Raw genomic sequence first — 17,231 nt, forward strand, 5'->3', positions numbered from 1 at the left:
GGGCTAGTTCACTCAAGGGGTAGAGAACAAGCAGGGAGACAGGGAGGCGATTTGATTGATTCATCAGATTGGTACCTCGTGGCAGACACTGGTCAAAGTTTTTACCGCCTTACAACTACTAAAAACTAAATACTAAAAAAATTTCTCTGTTCCTTTTTCCATGTTTCAACACCCAGTAATCACCTCCACCTCCACAGAGTCTTTTTTTTCCTCCAATCTTTATTCAACCAGGGGAACTACTGTACTCTTGTTCAACAACACGCTGGCACACATTCATGAAATTCACTTCATACAAGAAAGACATACTGGGTGTTTCCAAGTATCGTTAAAAAGTCCTTAAAGTGTCATTGAGTATAGCTGCACTGGAACAGGTCGTGATGGAACGCCTTAGGAAGAGATATCCCCAACACTTCTTGAAATATGTACATGCAACCTCTAGCATTTCAAGGTCCCCACACTTCATTATCATGTCTTTTTGTGATTTAAAAATGTCAGTTATATTAGCTCACTGTACAGTAAATGTAAAGATTATCTTCGGAGTGTCACGTAAGCTCGCAATACCAAATACACAGGTACAATGTATATAATTTATTCGATGGTTTAACATGATAATCTATTGAAAAAAAGGAAGAGAAACATACAGAGATATACAGTATAAATCTAAGCCTAAATACATTTTGTGGCAGCACAGAACATTTCACATTCCATTATGGGACCAAGGCCATACAACACCCGAAGTCTTTGATGACTTTTTTTTTGTGTGACTTTTTTTTTTTTTATCTTTTAAATGTAGGCTCACATGGCATCATGTCGTCTCTAAAAACGAGCAGTTGGCAGCTCTCGTAAGCGAGTTTGCAAAACTTTTTTTTTTTTTGGAAATCTTCCAAGTTATGAATTAAGAGTCGCATGCATGATAAGCAAGAATCTAGAGTTTGTTACAGTCAAGTGTCTCTTTCACTTTTTTTAACTACACTAATAAGATTGGTAATTTCAAAAAAAAAAGATCATACAATGACCAAACTGAAATAAAACTTGCTTTCAATCTCACCAAATGAGCGAGAAGTTGTTGTTTAAATCAAAACCAGTAAGCCATGATGTTATTTTGACTTACACTGTAAAACTGACACCTGTTCTGTCTTACTTTATCTTATGTACACAAGACTAAAGCAGCAAGAAACATCTTAGCGCATACGGGTTCCATGACTTAAACAATTCTCGATCTTGAATGCATGATATCGCAAAACATACAGTCGCTTTGTGCACCGAGACCAAAGTCAAGACATCCTCTCTTAAGGCTCAAAAATACTTGCTTTTAAACCACGCATAGACAACCTGCTATGTAAATGTTCACATACTTGAGGATTCTTCTAGAGCAGGGCTGGGCAACTGGTGACCCCCATCAACACTCAACGTGGCCCTCAGGTCAATTTTTTTTACATATCAATTAATTGGAAACCATGACAAAATCTGCCATGAAATCATGAAAACCAGAAAAATGTCCATAATAATAGTTGATCACTGTTATACATCGAGTTCAAGTTGAGACATAATTGACTCATCATTTTTGTATCCTCCAAATTGGCCCCCTGGCAGTGAGAATTAAATGAAGGTGGCCCTTGCTGTGACCAAGGTTGCCTAGTAGAGACGATCCGTCGCTAGCTGTTTTGGCACACATGTTTGTTGCGATGCAACGGCAATGACACATCATAGTGCGGGGTAGTTGCGGACTTGATCTGGTAACTTTTCTTCTTTCTTAAAAACTTTACGCCATTGTTCCAGAAGCTCTACAACAATGGCAAACGTACTGCCCTGCTAGCCTGGAAGCTAACGTATCTAGATAGCTTGCTAAAAGTAGCTGGCGTTAAAGTGTGTCTCTAGAACAGCTTGAACCGCTGTTGCGGGGGGAAAAAAAGTTAGAAAGGTTAATCCTCGTTGCACTTCCGCTGCAGTTCAATTTTGCTCGACAGTTGACTCCCGTTTAGCACTTAAAAGTTAGCCGCGTCCACAATGGAGAAACGCTCTCTAGTGACTCGGATGTCGTCATCACCATACAACTCGACACTGCCCCTAGTGGTTATATGCATACTGCATCGCACAGACAGGTAGCGATAGTTTCAGCAGGATATGCAAGGCTGTTTGTGTACGCATAGTTAAAAGCAAGTATACTCATGGCTTTAGTGTGTTCAAACAGAACGCCATGGTGCCTGTTAGCGGAGGTGGAGTTGCACAAGTCAACACAAAAATGAAAAGATGAACAAAAGTTATGGGCATCCGTTTGCTTTGTGAATATGCTTCATAAATGAACAATTGTAACAAAGACGGGGGGGGGGGATATGGGTTTTCATGTCAATTAGAAGCTGGCATGATGGCAAAACAAAAAGAAAAACACACTCAGTGCCCATTCCTAGCTAACATACCATACAATTGTTGGGTGGGGTTGTTCGGGACAGACAGCGATAACTGTATGGAAGGTGAATTTGTGCAACAGACTTCTGCTTACATTCCCTTCCTGAACACACCTTCAGCAGGATATTTTGGATGATTTTGCGTTCTTTTTTTTTTTTTTCTGTCTTGGACAACATGTCATATGTGCAGTGCGCCTCTCCCGTCTACACAGTAGAAAAAAAAAAACAGGACAAGAAACCAGCAAGAGACTTGGGGTTCACTTGAATGTGGAATTAACTTGAGCCCTGATTAATCAGGGTCGAGGTCAAATCCTGTTTCAATAAATAAAAATTGCATTTGTGCGTCGACAATCCGAGTAATATACATTCAGTTCTTAGTCATACATCGATCAATAAAACCACACAACGTGTTAATTCAATGTTAAATTGATCCCATTTCTGGCAAGTGAGTGACTCTTTTACCCCAACCAAGTTCATTCTCATTCACAACAGAGCTCAATATAATCAAGTAGGTTAGTTTTTTTTTTTACATGCACAAAAGGTGGATGTACCTCGAGTGTTTACGTCCGACCAGAAATGCTTAAAATGTACATCCATCGCCCGTGAATTGTAACTGGTTAGATTGCTCCGCGACCTTCGGTGAAATGGCACACAGTTTATCACGAGTGGAACAGGAGGGCTATTTTTATCCACAAAACTATTACGCGTTGACATTTGTCCATAGTCGGGGCAAGCAGCACGGAAAATTAATGGCCTACCCACGCCTTCCCACGCTTTATCCATTTCCCCATCTCTTTTTCTCTCTCTCTCTCACACACACACACACACACACACACAGACACACACACACACACACGCACACACTCTTAAAACATTCTCCCCTACCCCTTCTGTCTGCGTAAGAATGGACGGTTTACATTCTGATGGAGAAATGATGACCATGGCTCATTATCCTCTCCCTGAAGAATGGATCTGATACATTCAGTGCTTGTGTGTGCTTATTGGTTAATTCGACGGGCCGCTTTCATCCTGGTCCGTCTGCGGAATCGAATGAAATCCACGTCCATCGCTTGGCTTTTCCAGTACAGTATCGTTTACATTGCAGAGTGAAAATACATATATTAGAACTTTAAAAATGGTCATATGTTTGAGAAGACATGAGCCTTACAAACGCTCAAAAAATGTAAACTGATGCTTAAACTTGACCTGTTGGTTATATTGTTAAATTTTTTTCTCTCGTCTCTTTTTTTTTTGCACTAAAAAGTCTGACAGTTAAAAGCCAGTTAACAATCACAAAATGTTCAATCATTGATCATTTTCATTTTGGGTTGTACACACAGAATATATATATACATTTGGGTTTTTTTTGTATATACACACCTATGTACTTATGTACAAAAGAAAATGGTTTCCAATCCGTCATCTTTTATCACAACAAGGGAGTAAGTGTTGTGCAAAAAAAAAATCTACCAGACAAGGTAAGGGAATCAGATAAATACCCAAAGACACACAGTACAAAAATATCGCAATATTTCATAAATTGAGTTAACTGTGACGCCCAAAAGGCCCTTGGCAGTTGTTTTAAAATGAAAGTCAAACTGTTTTTTGTTTTTTTTGGAAGTTTGATATTTTTGAGTGCAATTCTATCATGCAACCACTAGGAGCGCTGTTGCAAGAAAGGTAGAGGTGAAAAATGGCAGTTTGCTTTATATTTGTGCTTTTTGTTTTCCGTATCAAATTACCAAAAAATAGGGTATTACAGTGTCACCTTTCCTCATCAGGAAAAAGATGCCGAATAGCAAGAAATTCACAACCTGAGTCGCAATCATCCTGAACTGTGAGGAGATAATCCTCACTTTAAAATTATTGTGTTTGGGTGAACCAGACCAATGCATGATATAGTTGATAGCTAGTTTACTGGGACAAAGCTATAACTAAATACAGTCTGTAAAGTTCTGAAATAACCAAAGGCAAAATAAGGAGTCGTTATTTTTTCACTACAGGTGATCATGACATGCATTAAGAGTGCATAGGGTACCAGTCAAACATACATGAAGTTGTTCAATTGACTTTAAGGAAATGCCGTCACTATCTATGTAGTATAAAGTTTACTTGATGCGTTTGTTTTGATTAGAAAATTCTTGCGTTTGTATTTGTTTTTTTTCTGCAAATACTCTATTATTCACTGAATTGCTGGCTTTGTATCTCTCTATGTACACATTACTCAAAAAGGGCAAATGTGGGGAAATGACTGTCACATATCCCAATTACAGTACATATTTTAGAAAAAAAAAACAAGATACTAAGGGTTCAAAGACTGCAAATATAAAAACAATTGTGCAGAGAACTTGGTCCGAAACCTCGATAGTCTTTTTTTTTTCAGTCATGTTTTTTTTTTTTTTTTTTTTGTCTCGTAGTGTTCCAGTCTGTAACTTGACAGATTCCATCACGTACAAAAGCAACAGAAAAACAGGAAGAAGAAAAGAAACAAAGTGATAAAAACCAGACAAACAAACAACAAACATCTCAAGAAAAAAAAAAAAAAACTCCAATCACACATAGTAGAGCCAGTAGATGAGGTTAAAGAGCGAGAAAACGGAAGGAAAAATGATCCGTGACCAACGGTCGATGGCGTTCACATCCGTCAGGTCTGGGATTTTAATTTTAAGCTGCGAGGATCGCCTCCGCAGGCGGCTGCGTTTCATCTGGGCAGAGCGGTCCAGGGAGTGGCGGCTGGCAGAGCGCAGCGCGGTCCCACCGCTCTGCTTCCGGTACTGGATATTGGTCGGCGCCGTGCTATCCAGCTGCACCATGGACTGAGAGTTCCTAATGTCTGCCACACTGGTGGTGATCTCACCTCCCGCCACTTCATTGTGGATCTCCAGGGTGGTTAAAAGGATATTCCCGTGTCCGTGTGGCTCCGCCTGATTGAGAAAACAGATGAGAAAACCATATAATAAAACGATATTTACAATAATTGGAACGACTCCTAAATACTCGAAAAACCATGAAATGTGGATGTCACGATGGAACAAATGCATCAAAGGCTTCAACGATGTTTTTGAAAATTCAAAGAAAGTGACTCAAAGTGTCTTGAGAGGACAACAAAAAGTTCAAAGAGCTGCATCAAAGAGATACAACACACAAGCAAAAGGCATTCAGAATAATAACAGAGATATAAAACGTTAACAAAGAGACATAAAATGACAACAAAGAGATGCAAAACATCAACAAAGAGAAACAGAGAGATGCAAAAAGAGATGCAAAGGCAGACAAAATGATAACAAAGATATAAAATGTAAACAAATAAACATAAAATGACGACAAAGAGATGCAAAGCATTAACAAAGAGATGCACAACATAAACAAAGAGATGCAAAACATCAGCAAAGAGATGCAAAACATCAGCAAAGCCACACAAAAGGATAACAAAGATATAAACCATAAACAAAGAGACATAAAATGGCTTCAAAGCAATGTTGAGCATAAACAAAGAGACACAAAACAACCACAGATGTAAAGACCAAACCATGGTTTCCAACCATAAATATAGATCAAATTCATGAACAGAGAGACAAACGAAAGCCTAGTATGTGCAGAGAGATGAGAACCTTCTGAAAAAAAAAAGCAAAACAACTTCATGTTCAATGAGACGCACAACTTGGACATGTCAGGGCCCTTAAGGCGCACTCACACCAGGCAATCCGTACCGCGCCTAAGTCCAGCTCATTCGACGAGTGTGAGTGTGCACGGTACACTTCCTCGGCCTTGGCACGCTTTAGGGATGGTACAGTTCTTGCAAGGGCACAAGCACACGGGTACAGAACGTCGACAGGCTTCATTATCGAGAAACCCTGGGGTGTTCTGTCTGTATCTGACTAACATGACTCAAAATAAGCCACAAAGTCAGTAACCTAGCTGTCATGTTCTCCGATGTTTGGATGCAGACTCGACCATCCCTTTTTATTTTTTTATTTCTGAATCTGCCTGTCATGTAAATGAAGCACGCTTTATAATCTCGTAAAGCCATGCACGTGTTGCATTACAACATAAGGTTCAAGAGGTAACCGTGCTCAGGCCTGGTTAGTCCTGGAGCAGTGTGAGCGCAGGCCAGTGGGGGAGAGGGGACCAATCATGCTTAAGCACGGTATGGGACAACTTTGCCTAGTGTGAGTGCACCCTTTGTCTTCCTGCCATGGATGTCGTGTCATGCAAGTGACTATTTCTGAGTATTCAATTTTTAACGGGGAAATTAGTACGCTTTTTAATTCATTAAAACATTACACAGTTTCCATTGAAATGAACAATCAAAGAAATGTCCATAAAAGAAATATTCATTTTCTTGGTTGAAGATTGAAATGAAAATTGAAACATCTATCGACATGACCCGGGCGTCAACAACCATTAGCCCTGCCTTCTTACAAGATTCTACTCAACACATAGAAGTCACATCAAACTCCATGCCTATGATGTCTGTGGCACAAAACAAAAATCAACAACAGTGCACACTATTCATGCAAATGTAGCAAGTTTGTGCAAGCGTCACATTTCCCTCCTCATAAGTGTTTTTTAAACCATTAACACGTGTTCTTTCACCTGACAGATGGCAGTGCAAATTGAGTCATGTGTACTAATTACAAATTTAAACCCTACCATACTTTGTGCAGTCCTTGTTTATCTGGAAAGTTATGCTAATGTGTTGACTTTGCAGATGTAAGCAAACTGAGCTTTGCATTCGTTCTGAACACACTTCGGTAAATATGCTGCCATACGGGACTAAAGCTAACTCTGGTGCAATGCATCAAATGGTTACATTTTTGTTTTTATTGCACATGGTCCCTTACAAATAAAGTTGAAATTGATACTTGAGCTCTTAGACATGTGCACTGTGTCATTTTGCGAGAAATGTGGCTTCAATGATGATTTCAATGGGGAGAAATTCACAGATGGCATGCATTCAGCATGAGCTCTGAAAGGAGAAACACGTTGATATCCGTCCACATCCATTTTGACAATGCAAGACAGAGCATGGGCGCCATTTTCAATGTAAGAATAAACTGCAATGAGAAGGTTCAAAGTCAAAAATGAATACTCCTGAGAATATGGTAATGTCATGAAGATGTCTGTTGGCGCTTGATTCATTCCATGGATGGGGCAATATATTGCATCAAGGCAAAAATGAAAGAAAAAAAAGACACCCATGTCGGCTGATGGCGATGGCAAAGTTGACTCGATTGAAGAGTCTCACTGAACAGACAACTCACCGAGCGTGAGTGGCGGAGACCTTTAACCTGATTGGATCGCTTTAGGGACGCGGTCCTACTACCTGCCTCCTGAGGAGATGAAAATATTCAGCCACATGTAGGTAACAAATATCTGGAAAACGGCTTCTTTTTAAAACCCAACATCGTTTGTTCTACCATGGATACAGACGTCTTTAAAAAAAATCTGACATTATAATACATTCCAAATAAGTAGAAAATTCAGCCGCCCTTTGCAATCAAAAGTGCCAAAGAAATACTTTTGCATTGTCAAAGCTTTTGAGTCGTTCATATTGGTTAGGCATTTCATAATCTGTCCACTCAGATTGTCTTTTCTCCAGGGCCTTCCTGTAGAGATCCCAAAATCTTCATAAAAGATTCATACTTGATTCAGCATTGATTCCAAAAGTCACTGGGGCCTTCCCATTGGATAAAAAAGAAGGATATTCGTACATAAAACATAAACATCAAATTCGGCATGCTCCCCTTGAACTACTAAACAATGTCTTCATTGACTTACTTCTACTTTGGATTTGAAGTATATTTTGAGTCAGGAATATTTTTTCATATTTTTCCATATTTGATTTATTTATTTGCTCAATTCAGTGTATGGTTTCAACACCATAATACACAACAAAATATATTTTCTCATCATGCTAAAACACTGTTCATGAGCAAACAGGAGCAGGAAGAAGAAAACTTACAACACCTGCCCCCTTTTCACAAGAAACAAGAAACTGTTTAACAGAATAAGATGGCTAAACTGTTGTTTTCTCTTTCTTTCACAAAAACACAAAAATAGATTAAAAAAAATATAGAAACAATCAAATACAATCAGTTAGATTAACTCAATACATTCATAATTTCCCAGAACCTTTTCTTTATACACTCTTTTAAATTGAATGATACTTGAGCAGCATTTTAAATAATTATTCCATAATTTAAATCTCCGTCTATGATCCTCCTCATTAGATGTAAACACAAACAACTTCTGTACATTTTTCGGGTAAGAATCTATTTCTAGCTTTAAACATGACTAACAATGTTTTCAAGTGAACTAGATCCTGAAATTTCAACACACGTGAGCTAATAAACAGTCTGTTAGTATGTTCTCTAACGTTCACTTTGTTTATAAGTCTGATCGCTCTTTTCTGTAAAACAAACAAAGGTTTAGTGTTGGTCACATACGTGCTGCCCCATACCTCATTGCAAAAAGTGAAATATGGAAGAATAAGCGAACAGTACAACATATGGAGAGAAGCGGAATCCAAACTGTCCTTTGCTCTGTACAAAACACCAATGCATTTACACAATTTTCTCTTTACATATTCTATGTGAGGTTTCCACGTCAGTTTTTCATCAATTATGACTCCCAAAAATGTTGCTTCAGAAACTCTTTCAATGAGAACACCGTTTACAGACATGCTGATGTGTTCCTCCTTTTTTCTATTTCCAAAAATCATAAATTTAGTTTTATTCCAGTTCAACGATAATTTATTTTCATCAAACCACAATTTCAGTTTATCCATTTCACACACTATAGTCTCTGTAACGGACTTCAAATCGTTTCCTGAACAAAAAATATTTGTGTCATCAGCAAACAAACGAAATTGCAAAATGATAGAACTTTGACAAATGTCATTAATATACAGATTAAACAATTTTGGGCCCAAAACTGATCCTTGTGGGACCCCACACATAACTTTTTTAGACTCCGAGTCAAAACCAGCAAACTGTACAAACTGCTTTCTATTTTCCAAATAACTTTTTAACCATTCATGTGCAATTCCCCTAATTCCATAATTTAGTAATTTGGATAATAACAAATCATGGTCTACGGTGTCAAAAGCATTTTTTAAATCAATAAATACGCCGACCGTGTAATTCTTGTTTTCTATGGCTGCTGTGATTTTTTCTATGAATTCTATTAATGCTCAAGAAGTATTTCTATTTGTTCTAAATCCATACTGTTTCTCACTTATTAGATTATTCTTTTCTATAAAATCATCTAATTTTCGAGCAAAACACTTTTCCAGCACTTTAGAAAACTGAGGCAGCAATGACACCGGTCTGTAATTATTAAAACAATGTTTATCACCATTTTTAAAGAGTGGGACTACTTTTGCCATTTTCAGTTTTTCAGGAAAAATACCAGTTTTAAGTGACAAATTACATATGTAGGTGAATGGAGTAATTATGCAGTCTACTGTCTTTTTTTAAATTGTCATATCAATACCATGACAGTCAGTTGATGTTTTACTCTTACTTTTCATAACAATGATAGAGATGTCATTCTCACAAATTCCTCCAAGATGCATTGACTGCAGAATTTGACTCCCTCCACCATCCCTTCTAGTTCTCTTGATTTGATCAGGACCTTGAGATTCGATGGATTTGGCAAGATTAGGTCCAATGTTTACAAAAAAGAATTAAACTCATTTACAATCTCAGTGTTGTTTTTTATAACTTTATCATCCTTAACAAAAAAATCGGAAGAATTTGTGGCCCTTGAGTCAGATCTTATGACGTTATTCAGAATCTTCCATGTGCCTCTCAAGTCACCTTTATATTCTCTCAATTTTCCATTGTAATAATCCTTTTTCGCTTGTCTCAATATCATTGTCAACTTATTTTTGTATACCATGTATTTCATTTCAGAAGTGTTTGTTCGATATTTTATATAATCTCTACATCATTTATTTTTCTTCTTACATGCCTTTTGTAATCCTTTAGTCATCCAAGGTTTTTTATCATAATTATTTTTCATCCTTCTCAACAATAAAGGACAATGCTTGTCATATAGAGATAAGTAAGTAAGTAAGAATCAATTCAAGTACTGCTAATCAACAAATTCAAACTCACCCTTGCGGCATCGTACTTGGCCCTCTCGTTGTTTGCCTTTTCCGCTTTTTCCGCAAGCTTCTTTTGCATCTGAGGGCCCCTCCCGAAGAAGATGTAGTTGACAAAGGCGTACTCCAGCAGGGCCAGGAAGACCATGACGAAGCAGCCCATCAAGTACATGTCGATGGCCTTGACGTAGGGAATCTTGGGCAGCGTCTCCCTCAAGTGAGTGTTGATGGTGGTCATTGTCAGCACCGTGGTGATCCCTAGGGTAAGGAAAAGAAACACATGGTCAACCAAATCACACCAATAACCTAGTGTCATAACTACAAGAGAGTGTAAAAACAGAGGCACAAAAACAAACCCACAATCATTATGATCAGTGATTAGCTTCTTTGTGGCTAACACTACAACACAAGTCTCCAGGCCTCCAGGTTATCATGAGTTGTAACTACAGGAGTTTAAGAAGAGACAGACTTAATGGAACAACAGGTTGATAAGGCATTAGTTTGCAACCCCAAATGAGTGACCTGAAAGCAAGGGTCACCCTTGGGAATGACAGAAGCCAAATTTACCAAAAACCTCTGAACCCTCAGTCACAAACTCAACTCCATCTATTGTTTTCTCACTAACAATCTTGCAATGAATTTGTCCTTCATTAATAGCTTATGCAACTAATTCAAGGCCTGGTCTCTCCCCTCCAAGGTAGTAAAATCAAGTAGCTTCTCATAGGTCTCCCCCTTCAGACTTCTTTTGTGTTTACTGGATATGCAGCGTTTATTTATACTTAAACTCTGGTTAAGTAGTAAGGAAGAGCTTAGTCAAGAAATCATTGGATTTGTAATTTACAAAATTGAATGCACTTGTTCATTCTCAAAAAGTAATAAAATAACATATATTCAATGTTAAAATGGCAAAAATGACTATTTGTAGAATGGAAAGTGTTGGTTTTTAACAACAAAGATGCTCAGAATCACCATCTGACTCTGCGGTTATCTCAGCCCCGCCAAGTTTTCTTTGATCAATCTTATGCAAGACTTGGTGTTTTTCCCAAATTTGCTTCCCTTCAGTCTTTCAGGGCAGTTCACTCTCACTTGCCAACACATTGAAGGCAGTCTGAGATTTACTCTTGTGCAGCCTCTTGGCACAGTTCCTTTCTTCGGTTCTCTTCTCCGGCAGTGTCTGTTTTTTCTCTGTCTTTTAGCTCTGCAATGATGTCCGTCTGAGAACCTCGGATCAGTAACAGGAGAAGTTTGCCTTCAGGGCTTTTCTCGCCAAAGAACCTTGTCATACCTTTTCCCGGGAGATTGTGCCCACTCAGGCCCAGTGACATACATTAAAGCACAAGTATCCAGGGCACAAAATGGGAATGAAAGAGCCACCATTGTTACTCTGACAAGCCAGTGTGACATCGACATGATTTTAATTGATTGGGGATAGGGAAGCAGAGAGAATCACTCCCATGATTCCCCACCAGCCTCGACATCAACTTTTGATTGAGAGCCCTCTGGCGGCGGAATTTACATACTGTGCATTTAAAGACACCGTTACGATTTCACAGCGTTTTCTTTTGCAAAGCTAAAAAACCTGCAAGCCCAAAATATTTTCATCGTGCCTGCAAAATGAGGATTACATGATTTCTTGTGAACTTCAAGAAGCATCAAGTAGAAGTACCAAAGTTTGCTTAAGTGGGATAACTAGCTTTTATCATATTTCTTGGGCGACACATATCATCTTAACACATTTAAAAATAACTCCACCATCCGTCCAACTCGTCTCTCCTTCAACTGAAGCTGTTCAAACAAACAGCATCACTTACTGTAAGGAATCAAATGTGACATGAACATTGTTTCCCCCCCCCCCTCCTCATTACTCACACTATCTGTGAAAGCATCACATTTGACGGTTAATTAATCCAAAACCTGTCTTGCAAAAAAGCCTTTCTTATTAGAGCTCACCCAACATTTCTTTAAGCAGATGCTTCTATCTTGTCAGTAACCTTAAGGTCAGGTTGGAGAAAACTCCCAGCAGATGTCATAGGTGTTACTATAGAAACGGGGATATTTTTAGAGAAAGCATGTTTTGTTGTGTGGCGTAATCTTGTGTTAGCGAGGGACTGATGCAGAAGAGGAAAAAGATAATGACGCTCTGGGATTGCCGAGGTGAAGTGTTAAAAGAGGAGTGAGGAGGAGGAAACGTTTCATGCACAGTATTTTGACTGATAACTCATACATCGTTTTTTTTTTTTTTGATCACTCATCATGCTTGATCTTATTTTCACTTGCATGAACGCACGTTCTGGCGGACGAGTGCATAACCTCTGCTTCATTGAAATTCAAAGGTCTGCTTTGAAAGCTCTCACTGCCCCCCTGGTCATCAAACAGAAATAACTCATTAGAATAGTGCTGCATGTGTCTAGCCCCCGGTGCATAGTAACCTTAACCACAAGGTGTTCAGGGCAGCGTGGTTGTAAAGGCACCTTGGCAATGTGTCTGTTTCAGAGCAACAGAGGGAAGGACGCTCGGCAAAAATTATGGACAAATTGACTGATGATCTGGGCGAGGTTTTGCATTTCTTTTGGTTATCAACCATGCTGCAAAAACATCAAATGCAACAAAACAAAGAACAAAATTGCGACAGAATTCAGAGACGCCTGGCTAATACGGAAAATGCATGCAGAAATAAAAGGCAATCAAGCCTACAAAAATGCACAACAGAAATTCAGAGATATGTTGCAAAAGAAAATGCAACCAAATTTGGAAATGCCTGACAATACAATCAAATACCAAAACCAAATATAAAAAAAAGCTACCTAAGAAAGAATTGTTCCACAAATTGTTAAACACAACCACTTCAGAATAGGAATCGTAAAAGATATAACCAAATACAAAATTGAAACACACAGCCGAAAATATGTTGAAACGTCCTGCAAAAGCCGGAAAACACTGCTTAAAGGAAGAACATGTGATTTAATCCAGTACACGTTGCCCCCTGAGCACCAGCATGAAACCAAAACAAACTGCTGAGTAATACTGAAGCCTCCGCTCTCCTCCAGCGACACACCTCCAACCCCCTTCCACATTGAGTAGTTTTGTGCAAGCGGTGGACAAAGTTGTCCTTGGTCTCGAGCTGCAAATTGCCTGCAGCCCGCATGGTTGTGTTAGCGGGCTAACGTTAGCACACAAATATGAAAAAAAAGTGCTGCGAAATAAAGCAGGGACACTCTACAAAAAAAAAAAACACAGAAAAACTACTAAATAAAGGATCAGGGTTCAACATTTTAAAAAACAAAATTAATACAAAGATGTTTTGAAAAACAGAAAAAGCAACCAGACATTGAAACTTTTTGAGTCGGCACCAAGAATCACTAGTCTGCTAGTTTTTTACCCACTGACAATTTTCAATAAATTGTGCTAATCTAAGAGTGTTTTCTTGCTTTTAGACAAGCCAGTTAAACATAATTTAGATTGATGTTTAACTGGCTATAGGAAATTAGTCGCCTGGGAACGTGCCGAACAGAAAACATCCCCTATAAAACCCTGAAACACAACTTTTAAAATCGTGTATCGACGTCCCGCAAAAAACATACAAAACAACCAAATACCAAGCAAACCAAGCAGTCGAGATATTTGCAGCAAAAACAAGGACGTACAGAAAATAATTTAGGGGTATGTTCCAAGCATTTATTGTCTGAATGTTCTCACATATATTTGCATTTGTTATCTCGACTTCTATGCAGTGCTATTAATCTTTGGCGCCAAGGTGCATTCCGTCGTTTACAGTAAATAAACACAACTCTCACTCTTACTCATGCAAACCCTGACGCCATAAACGCTAAATCTTATCTCGTTATAGATATATGGCAGCTACGTCTCTGCTACTTTATCTCCTCGCGCTGGAAATAAATGATGCCTATCAGTAGCCTCGATGCTCGTACAACACGCACAGGACAAGGCGTTTGGAGTGTGTGTGTGTGTGTGTGTGTGTGTGTGTGTGTGTGTGTGTGTGTGTGTGTGTGTGTGTGTGTGTGTGAATCATAAAGTACAGTGGAGAGACAAGGAACAGTCGGGGGGGAGGGGAGAGAGCGGGATAGCTAAGGTCAATCTTGCCCTTAGTGTGATTTATTGGCACATTACAAGGCTAACACCAGTCATGCGTGGTGTGTATGTGTGTGTGTGCATGCATGTGTGTTGTTTGTGGTGTGAGAAGCAGGTGTGAACGTCGAACGGGGCGACACGCCGTGTGTCCGCGTCTTTCTGGATGGTACAATCTCTAGCGTTTTTTTTTTTTTCGTTTCTTCTTCTGCTTAACGACAGCCTTGTTCTTTATAGGTGTTCTCTCGGCCGTGCCATAACTCTCCCTCCGTTCCTCCCCCTCCTCCTCTTCCTCTCGCTCTCTATTTTTGCGGTTCTCCCTCACTCCCCACGTTCGGACAATTTAATCAAGAGGGCCGTGCGCCCATCGGACTCCCTCCTTTTTCATCACGCCGTTAAACTCTCTGGGGAGAAATATAATTTTATAGGGTTTCTTTTCACTCTGTCTTTTTCTCCCCCAGCACACTGTCTTCTCCCTCTTTATTTATCATCTATTCCCCCCCTCAGATATCACCATCCTTCTGTGGCGGTTTCCCCTCTGGTCCCCCCACCACCACCACCCCTTGTTATATGTCCCTCAGTCTCTGTCGAACAAAAGGCACAACGCAATCAAATCTCCTCTAATCACAAGCCAATAGGCCATTAGCAACACAGCTCCACATTATGAAACGCAAAAAGGTAGCATGTAGGATTTGCAATAAAGCGTGTGAAGCGGGGAATGACTGTGAGAATGGAGGCATGGGCGGTAAATCAAAGCACCGTTAATTGAACACTTCCATCTATCACAAATTGTCAGGATCTAGTTAGCATGCACAACATCTCCAGACTTGTCATTTATGCGAGTCTGTGGTTGGTGAAAATTAGTTTTCCAAGGACTGGATCCTGATCTCAGACTTATGTCTACCATTACACTTAAAGTGCTCCTGTAGTGATTTAAGCTAATGCCCCACACCTTGACTGTCCATATGATGTGATTATGAACGAAAGGCATGACTGTGGGAAAAGGGTTGCAACCAGATTAGGGCGCAAAGCGAGTCATTTGTAACTTTGCGAGCACTGGAAAATGAGATTCTCTTTCAAAGAATTCAATTGTTTGCCTTCTGCCTCCTTGAATTGATCTCTCCCTGATCATTATGCTGCTCTTACCGGCAGGTTTGCACACGCACACACACACACACACACACACACACACACACACACACACACACACACACCCCTTTCCATCAAGATACCTGCTGAAAGCTTGTAACGATCCATCAGGAGAAGGGAATGGACCTCCGGTTTGCCTCTTAGCTGAGGAGGAGGAGGAGGAGGCGGCTAGCAGGACTTCACACGTACACACAAGTATAAAAAGCAGTCATGCACTAAGTAAGCAGTAATGACCGGATATTGCATAGATGTCTTAACAAAACCAGCTCCAGCAGAGAAATATAGACAGATGCTACACGGATACACATAAAAAACTGTGCACACACACACACACACACACGCACATGCTGATGCATTCCAGATATCCAGCCGAGCCTTCAACCAGATTTATGTGCTTTTGGATAACAGGCAGTGGATCAAAGCACCCTTTTAAAAAAAAAGATCTTTAAAGTAACAGATGCATTTTCTATTAATGTAAAAGTGATCTCATGACAACAGCAGCAATGAATCTGCATGGCCTCATAATACTGTTAGGAGGCCCTTGGGATATGATTTACAACTTGGCCCCCATTGCCCCACCCCGTCATTGTGAACAATGTGTAATTTCCACACTGCAGACAGGCTCCTTCATCATTCATTCCCATTCAAATAGTCAACCATGAAAGTGTCCTTAAAATCTAGGGCTCGACCGATATGCATTTTTGGGGCCGATACCGATGTTATGGAGAGAAAAACATCCGATTCCAATATATTGGCCGCTATCTTTTATAGATCGATGTATGATCTTAAGAGATAGATAGATATAGATTTATTGTGTTTAACCCTCAAATTATCAAACACTTGTGGAACAGACAAATAATGAAGACAAGATGGCCACTCAACTGGAAAGTAACTGTTCATGTTCATCATGTGCGTCACTGCTTGAAACTCTGGAGCCATATAGCGCCCTCAGCTGGTGAAAGAGAACTTCTAGTGTAATCAAATGATACTCAAATTAAAGGCTATTTGACTGGTGAATAAATCTAGTAATAATATTAGCAGATACCGAAAAGTCACTTGATGTGCTAATATCGGCAAATTATCGGCTGGCCGATAAATCGGTTGGGCTCTAGTTCTCAATAGGCTTTAAGGCACTAGCCAGTAAGCCCGTCTCGGTACTGTTTGATTGACTGTTTGAAGCAATAAAATGCTTCATATTATATTGTATTGTCCTCGCCTGATTCCTCATGTGTCATCTAAAGCTTTACCCGTTTCAATATTCAGCAAAGTCCAAACAGTGCTTTAACCTCCTACGAGGCAGCACAATGATTACAAACTAATGACCTGCTGTATGCACCTCTGCCTTGTTTACTGCTCACAAGAGCCCCACGGCGTGTGGGCCATATCACCCACACAAGCAGTCCTCAATAAGCAGTGAAATTATGGCCATTAGAGAGGTGATGTTTTTATAGCTCCTGGAGGACTCTCAGTGACAACAGCAA

General features: G+C 39.6%; 1 protein-coding gene across 5 annotated transcripts in view; it reads right to left on the minus strand.

Annotated features, from left to right (window-relative positions):
- Positions 1 to 573: 573 nt before the first annotated feature.
- LOC109984122 (gamma-aminobutyric acid receptor subunit beta-3) overlaps positions 574 to 17,231 on the minus strand; it is a 71,875-nt gene continuing 55,217 nt past the window's right edge. For 2 of the 5 annotated variants that reach the window (XM_065951830.1, XM_020634143.2), the window contains 3 exons: positions 10,529 to 10,773; positions 7,670 to 7,738; positions 574 to 5,329 (listed from right to left, as the gene is read on the minus strand). In XM_065951830.1, coding sequence (XP_065807902.1) covers positions 4,958 to 5,329; positions 7,670 to 7,738; positions 10,529 to 10,773 — 686 coding nt within the window. In that variant the 3' untranslated portion in view covers positions 574 to 4,957. Of the gene's footprint in view, positions 5,330 to 7,669; positions 7,739 to 7,768; positions 9,237 to 10,528; positions 10,774 to 17,231 lie in introns of those variants that run through there. The other 3 variants (XM_065951831.1, XM_020634144.2, XM_065951832.1) reach the window with 2 other exon arrangements.

This window comes from Labrus bergylta, chromosome 24 (assembly GCF_963930695.1).
Source record: "Labrus bergylta chromosome 24, fLabBer1.1, whole genome shotgun sequence".
In the NCBI taxonomy this organism is placed as follows: Eukaryota; Metazoa; Chordata; class Actinopteri; order Labriformes; family Labridae; genus Labrus; species Labrus bergylta.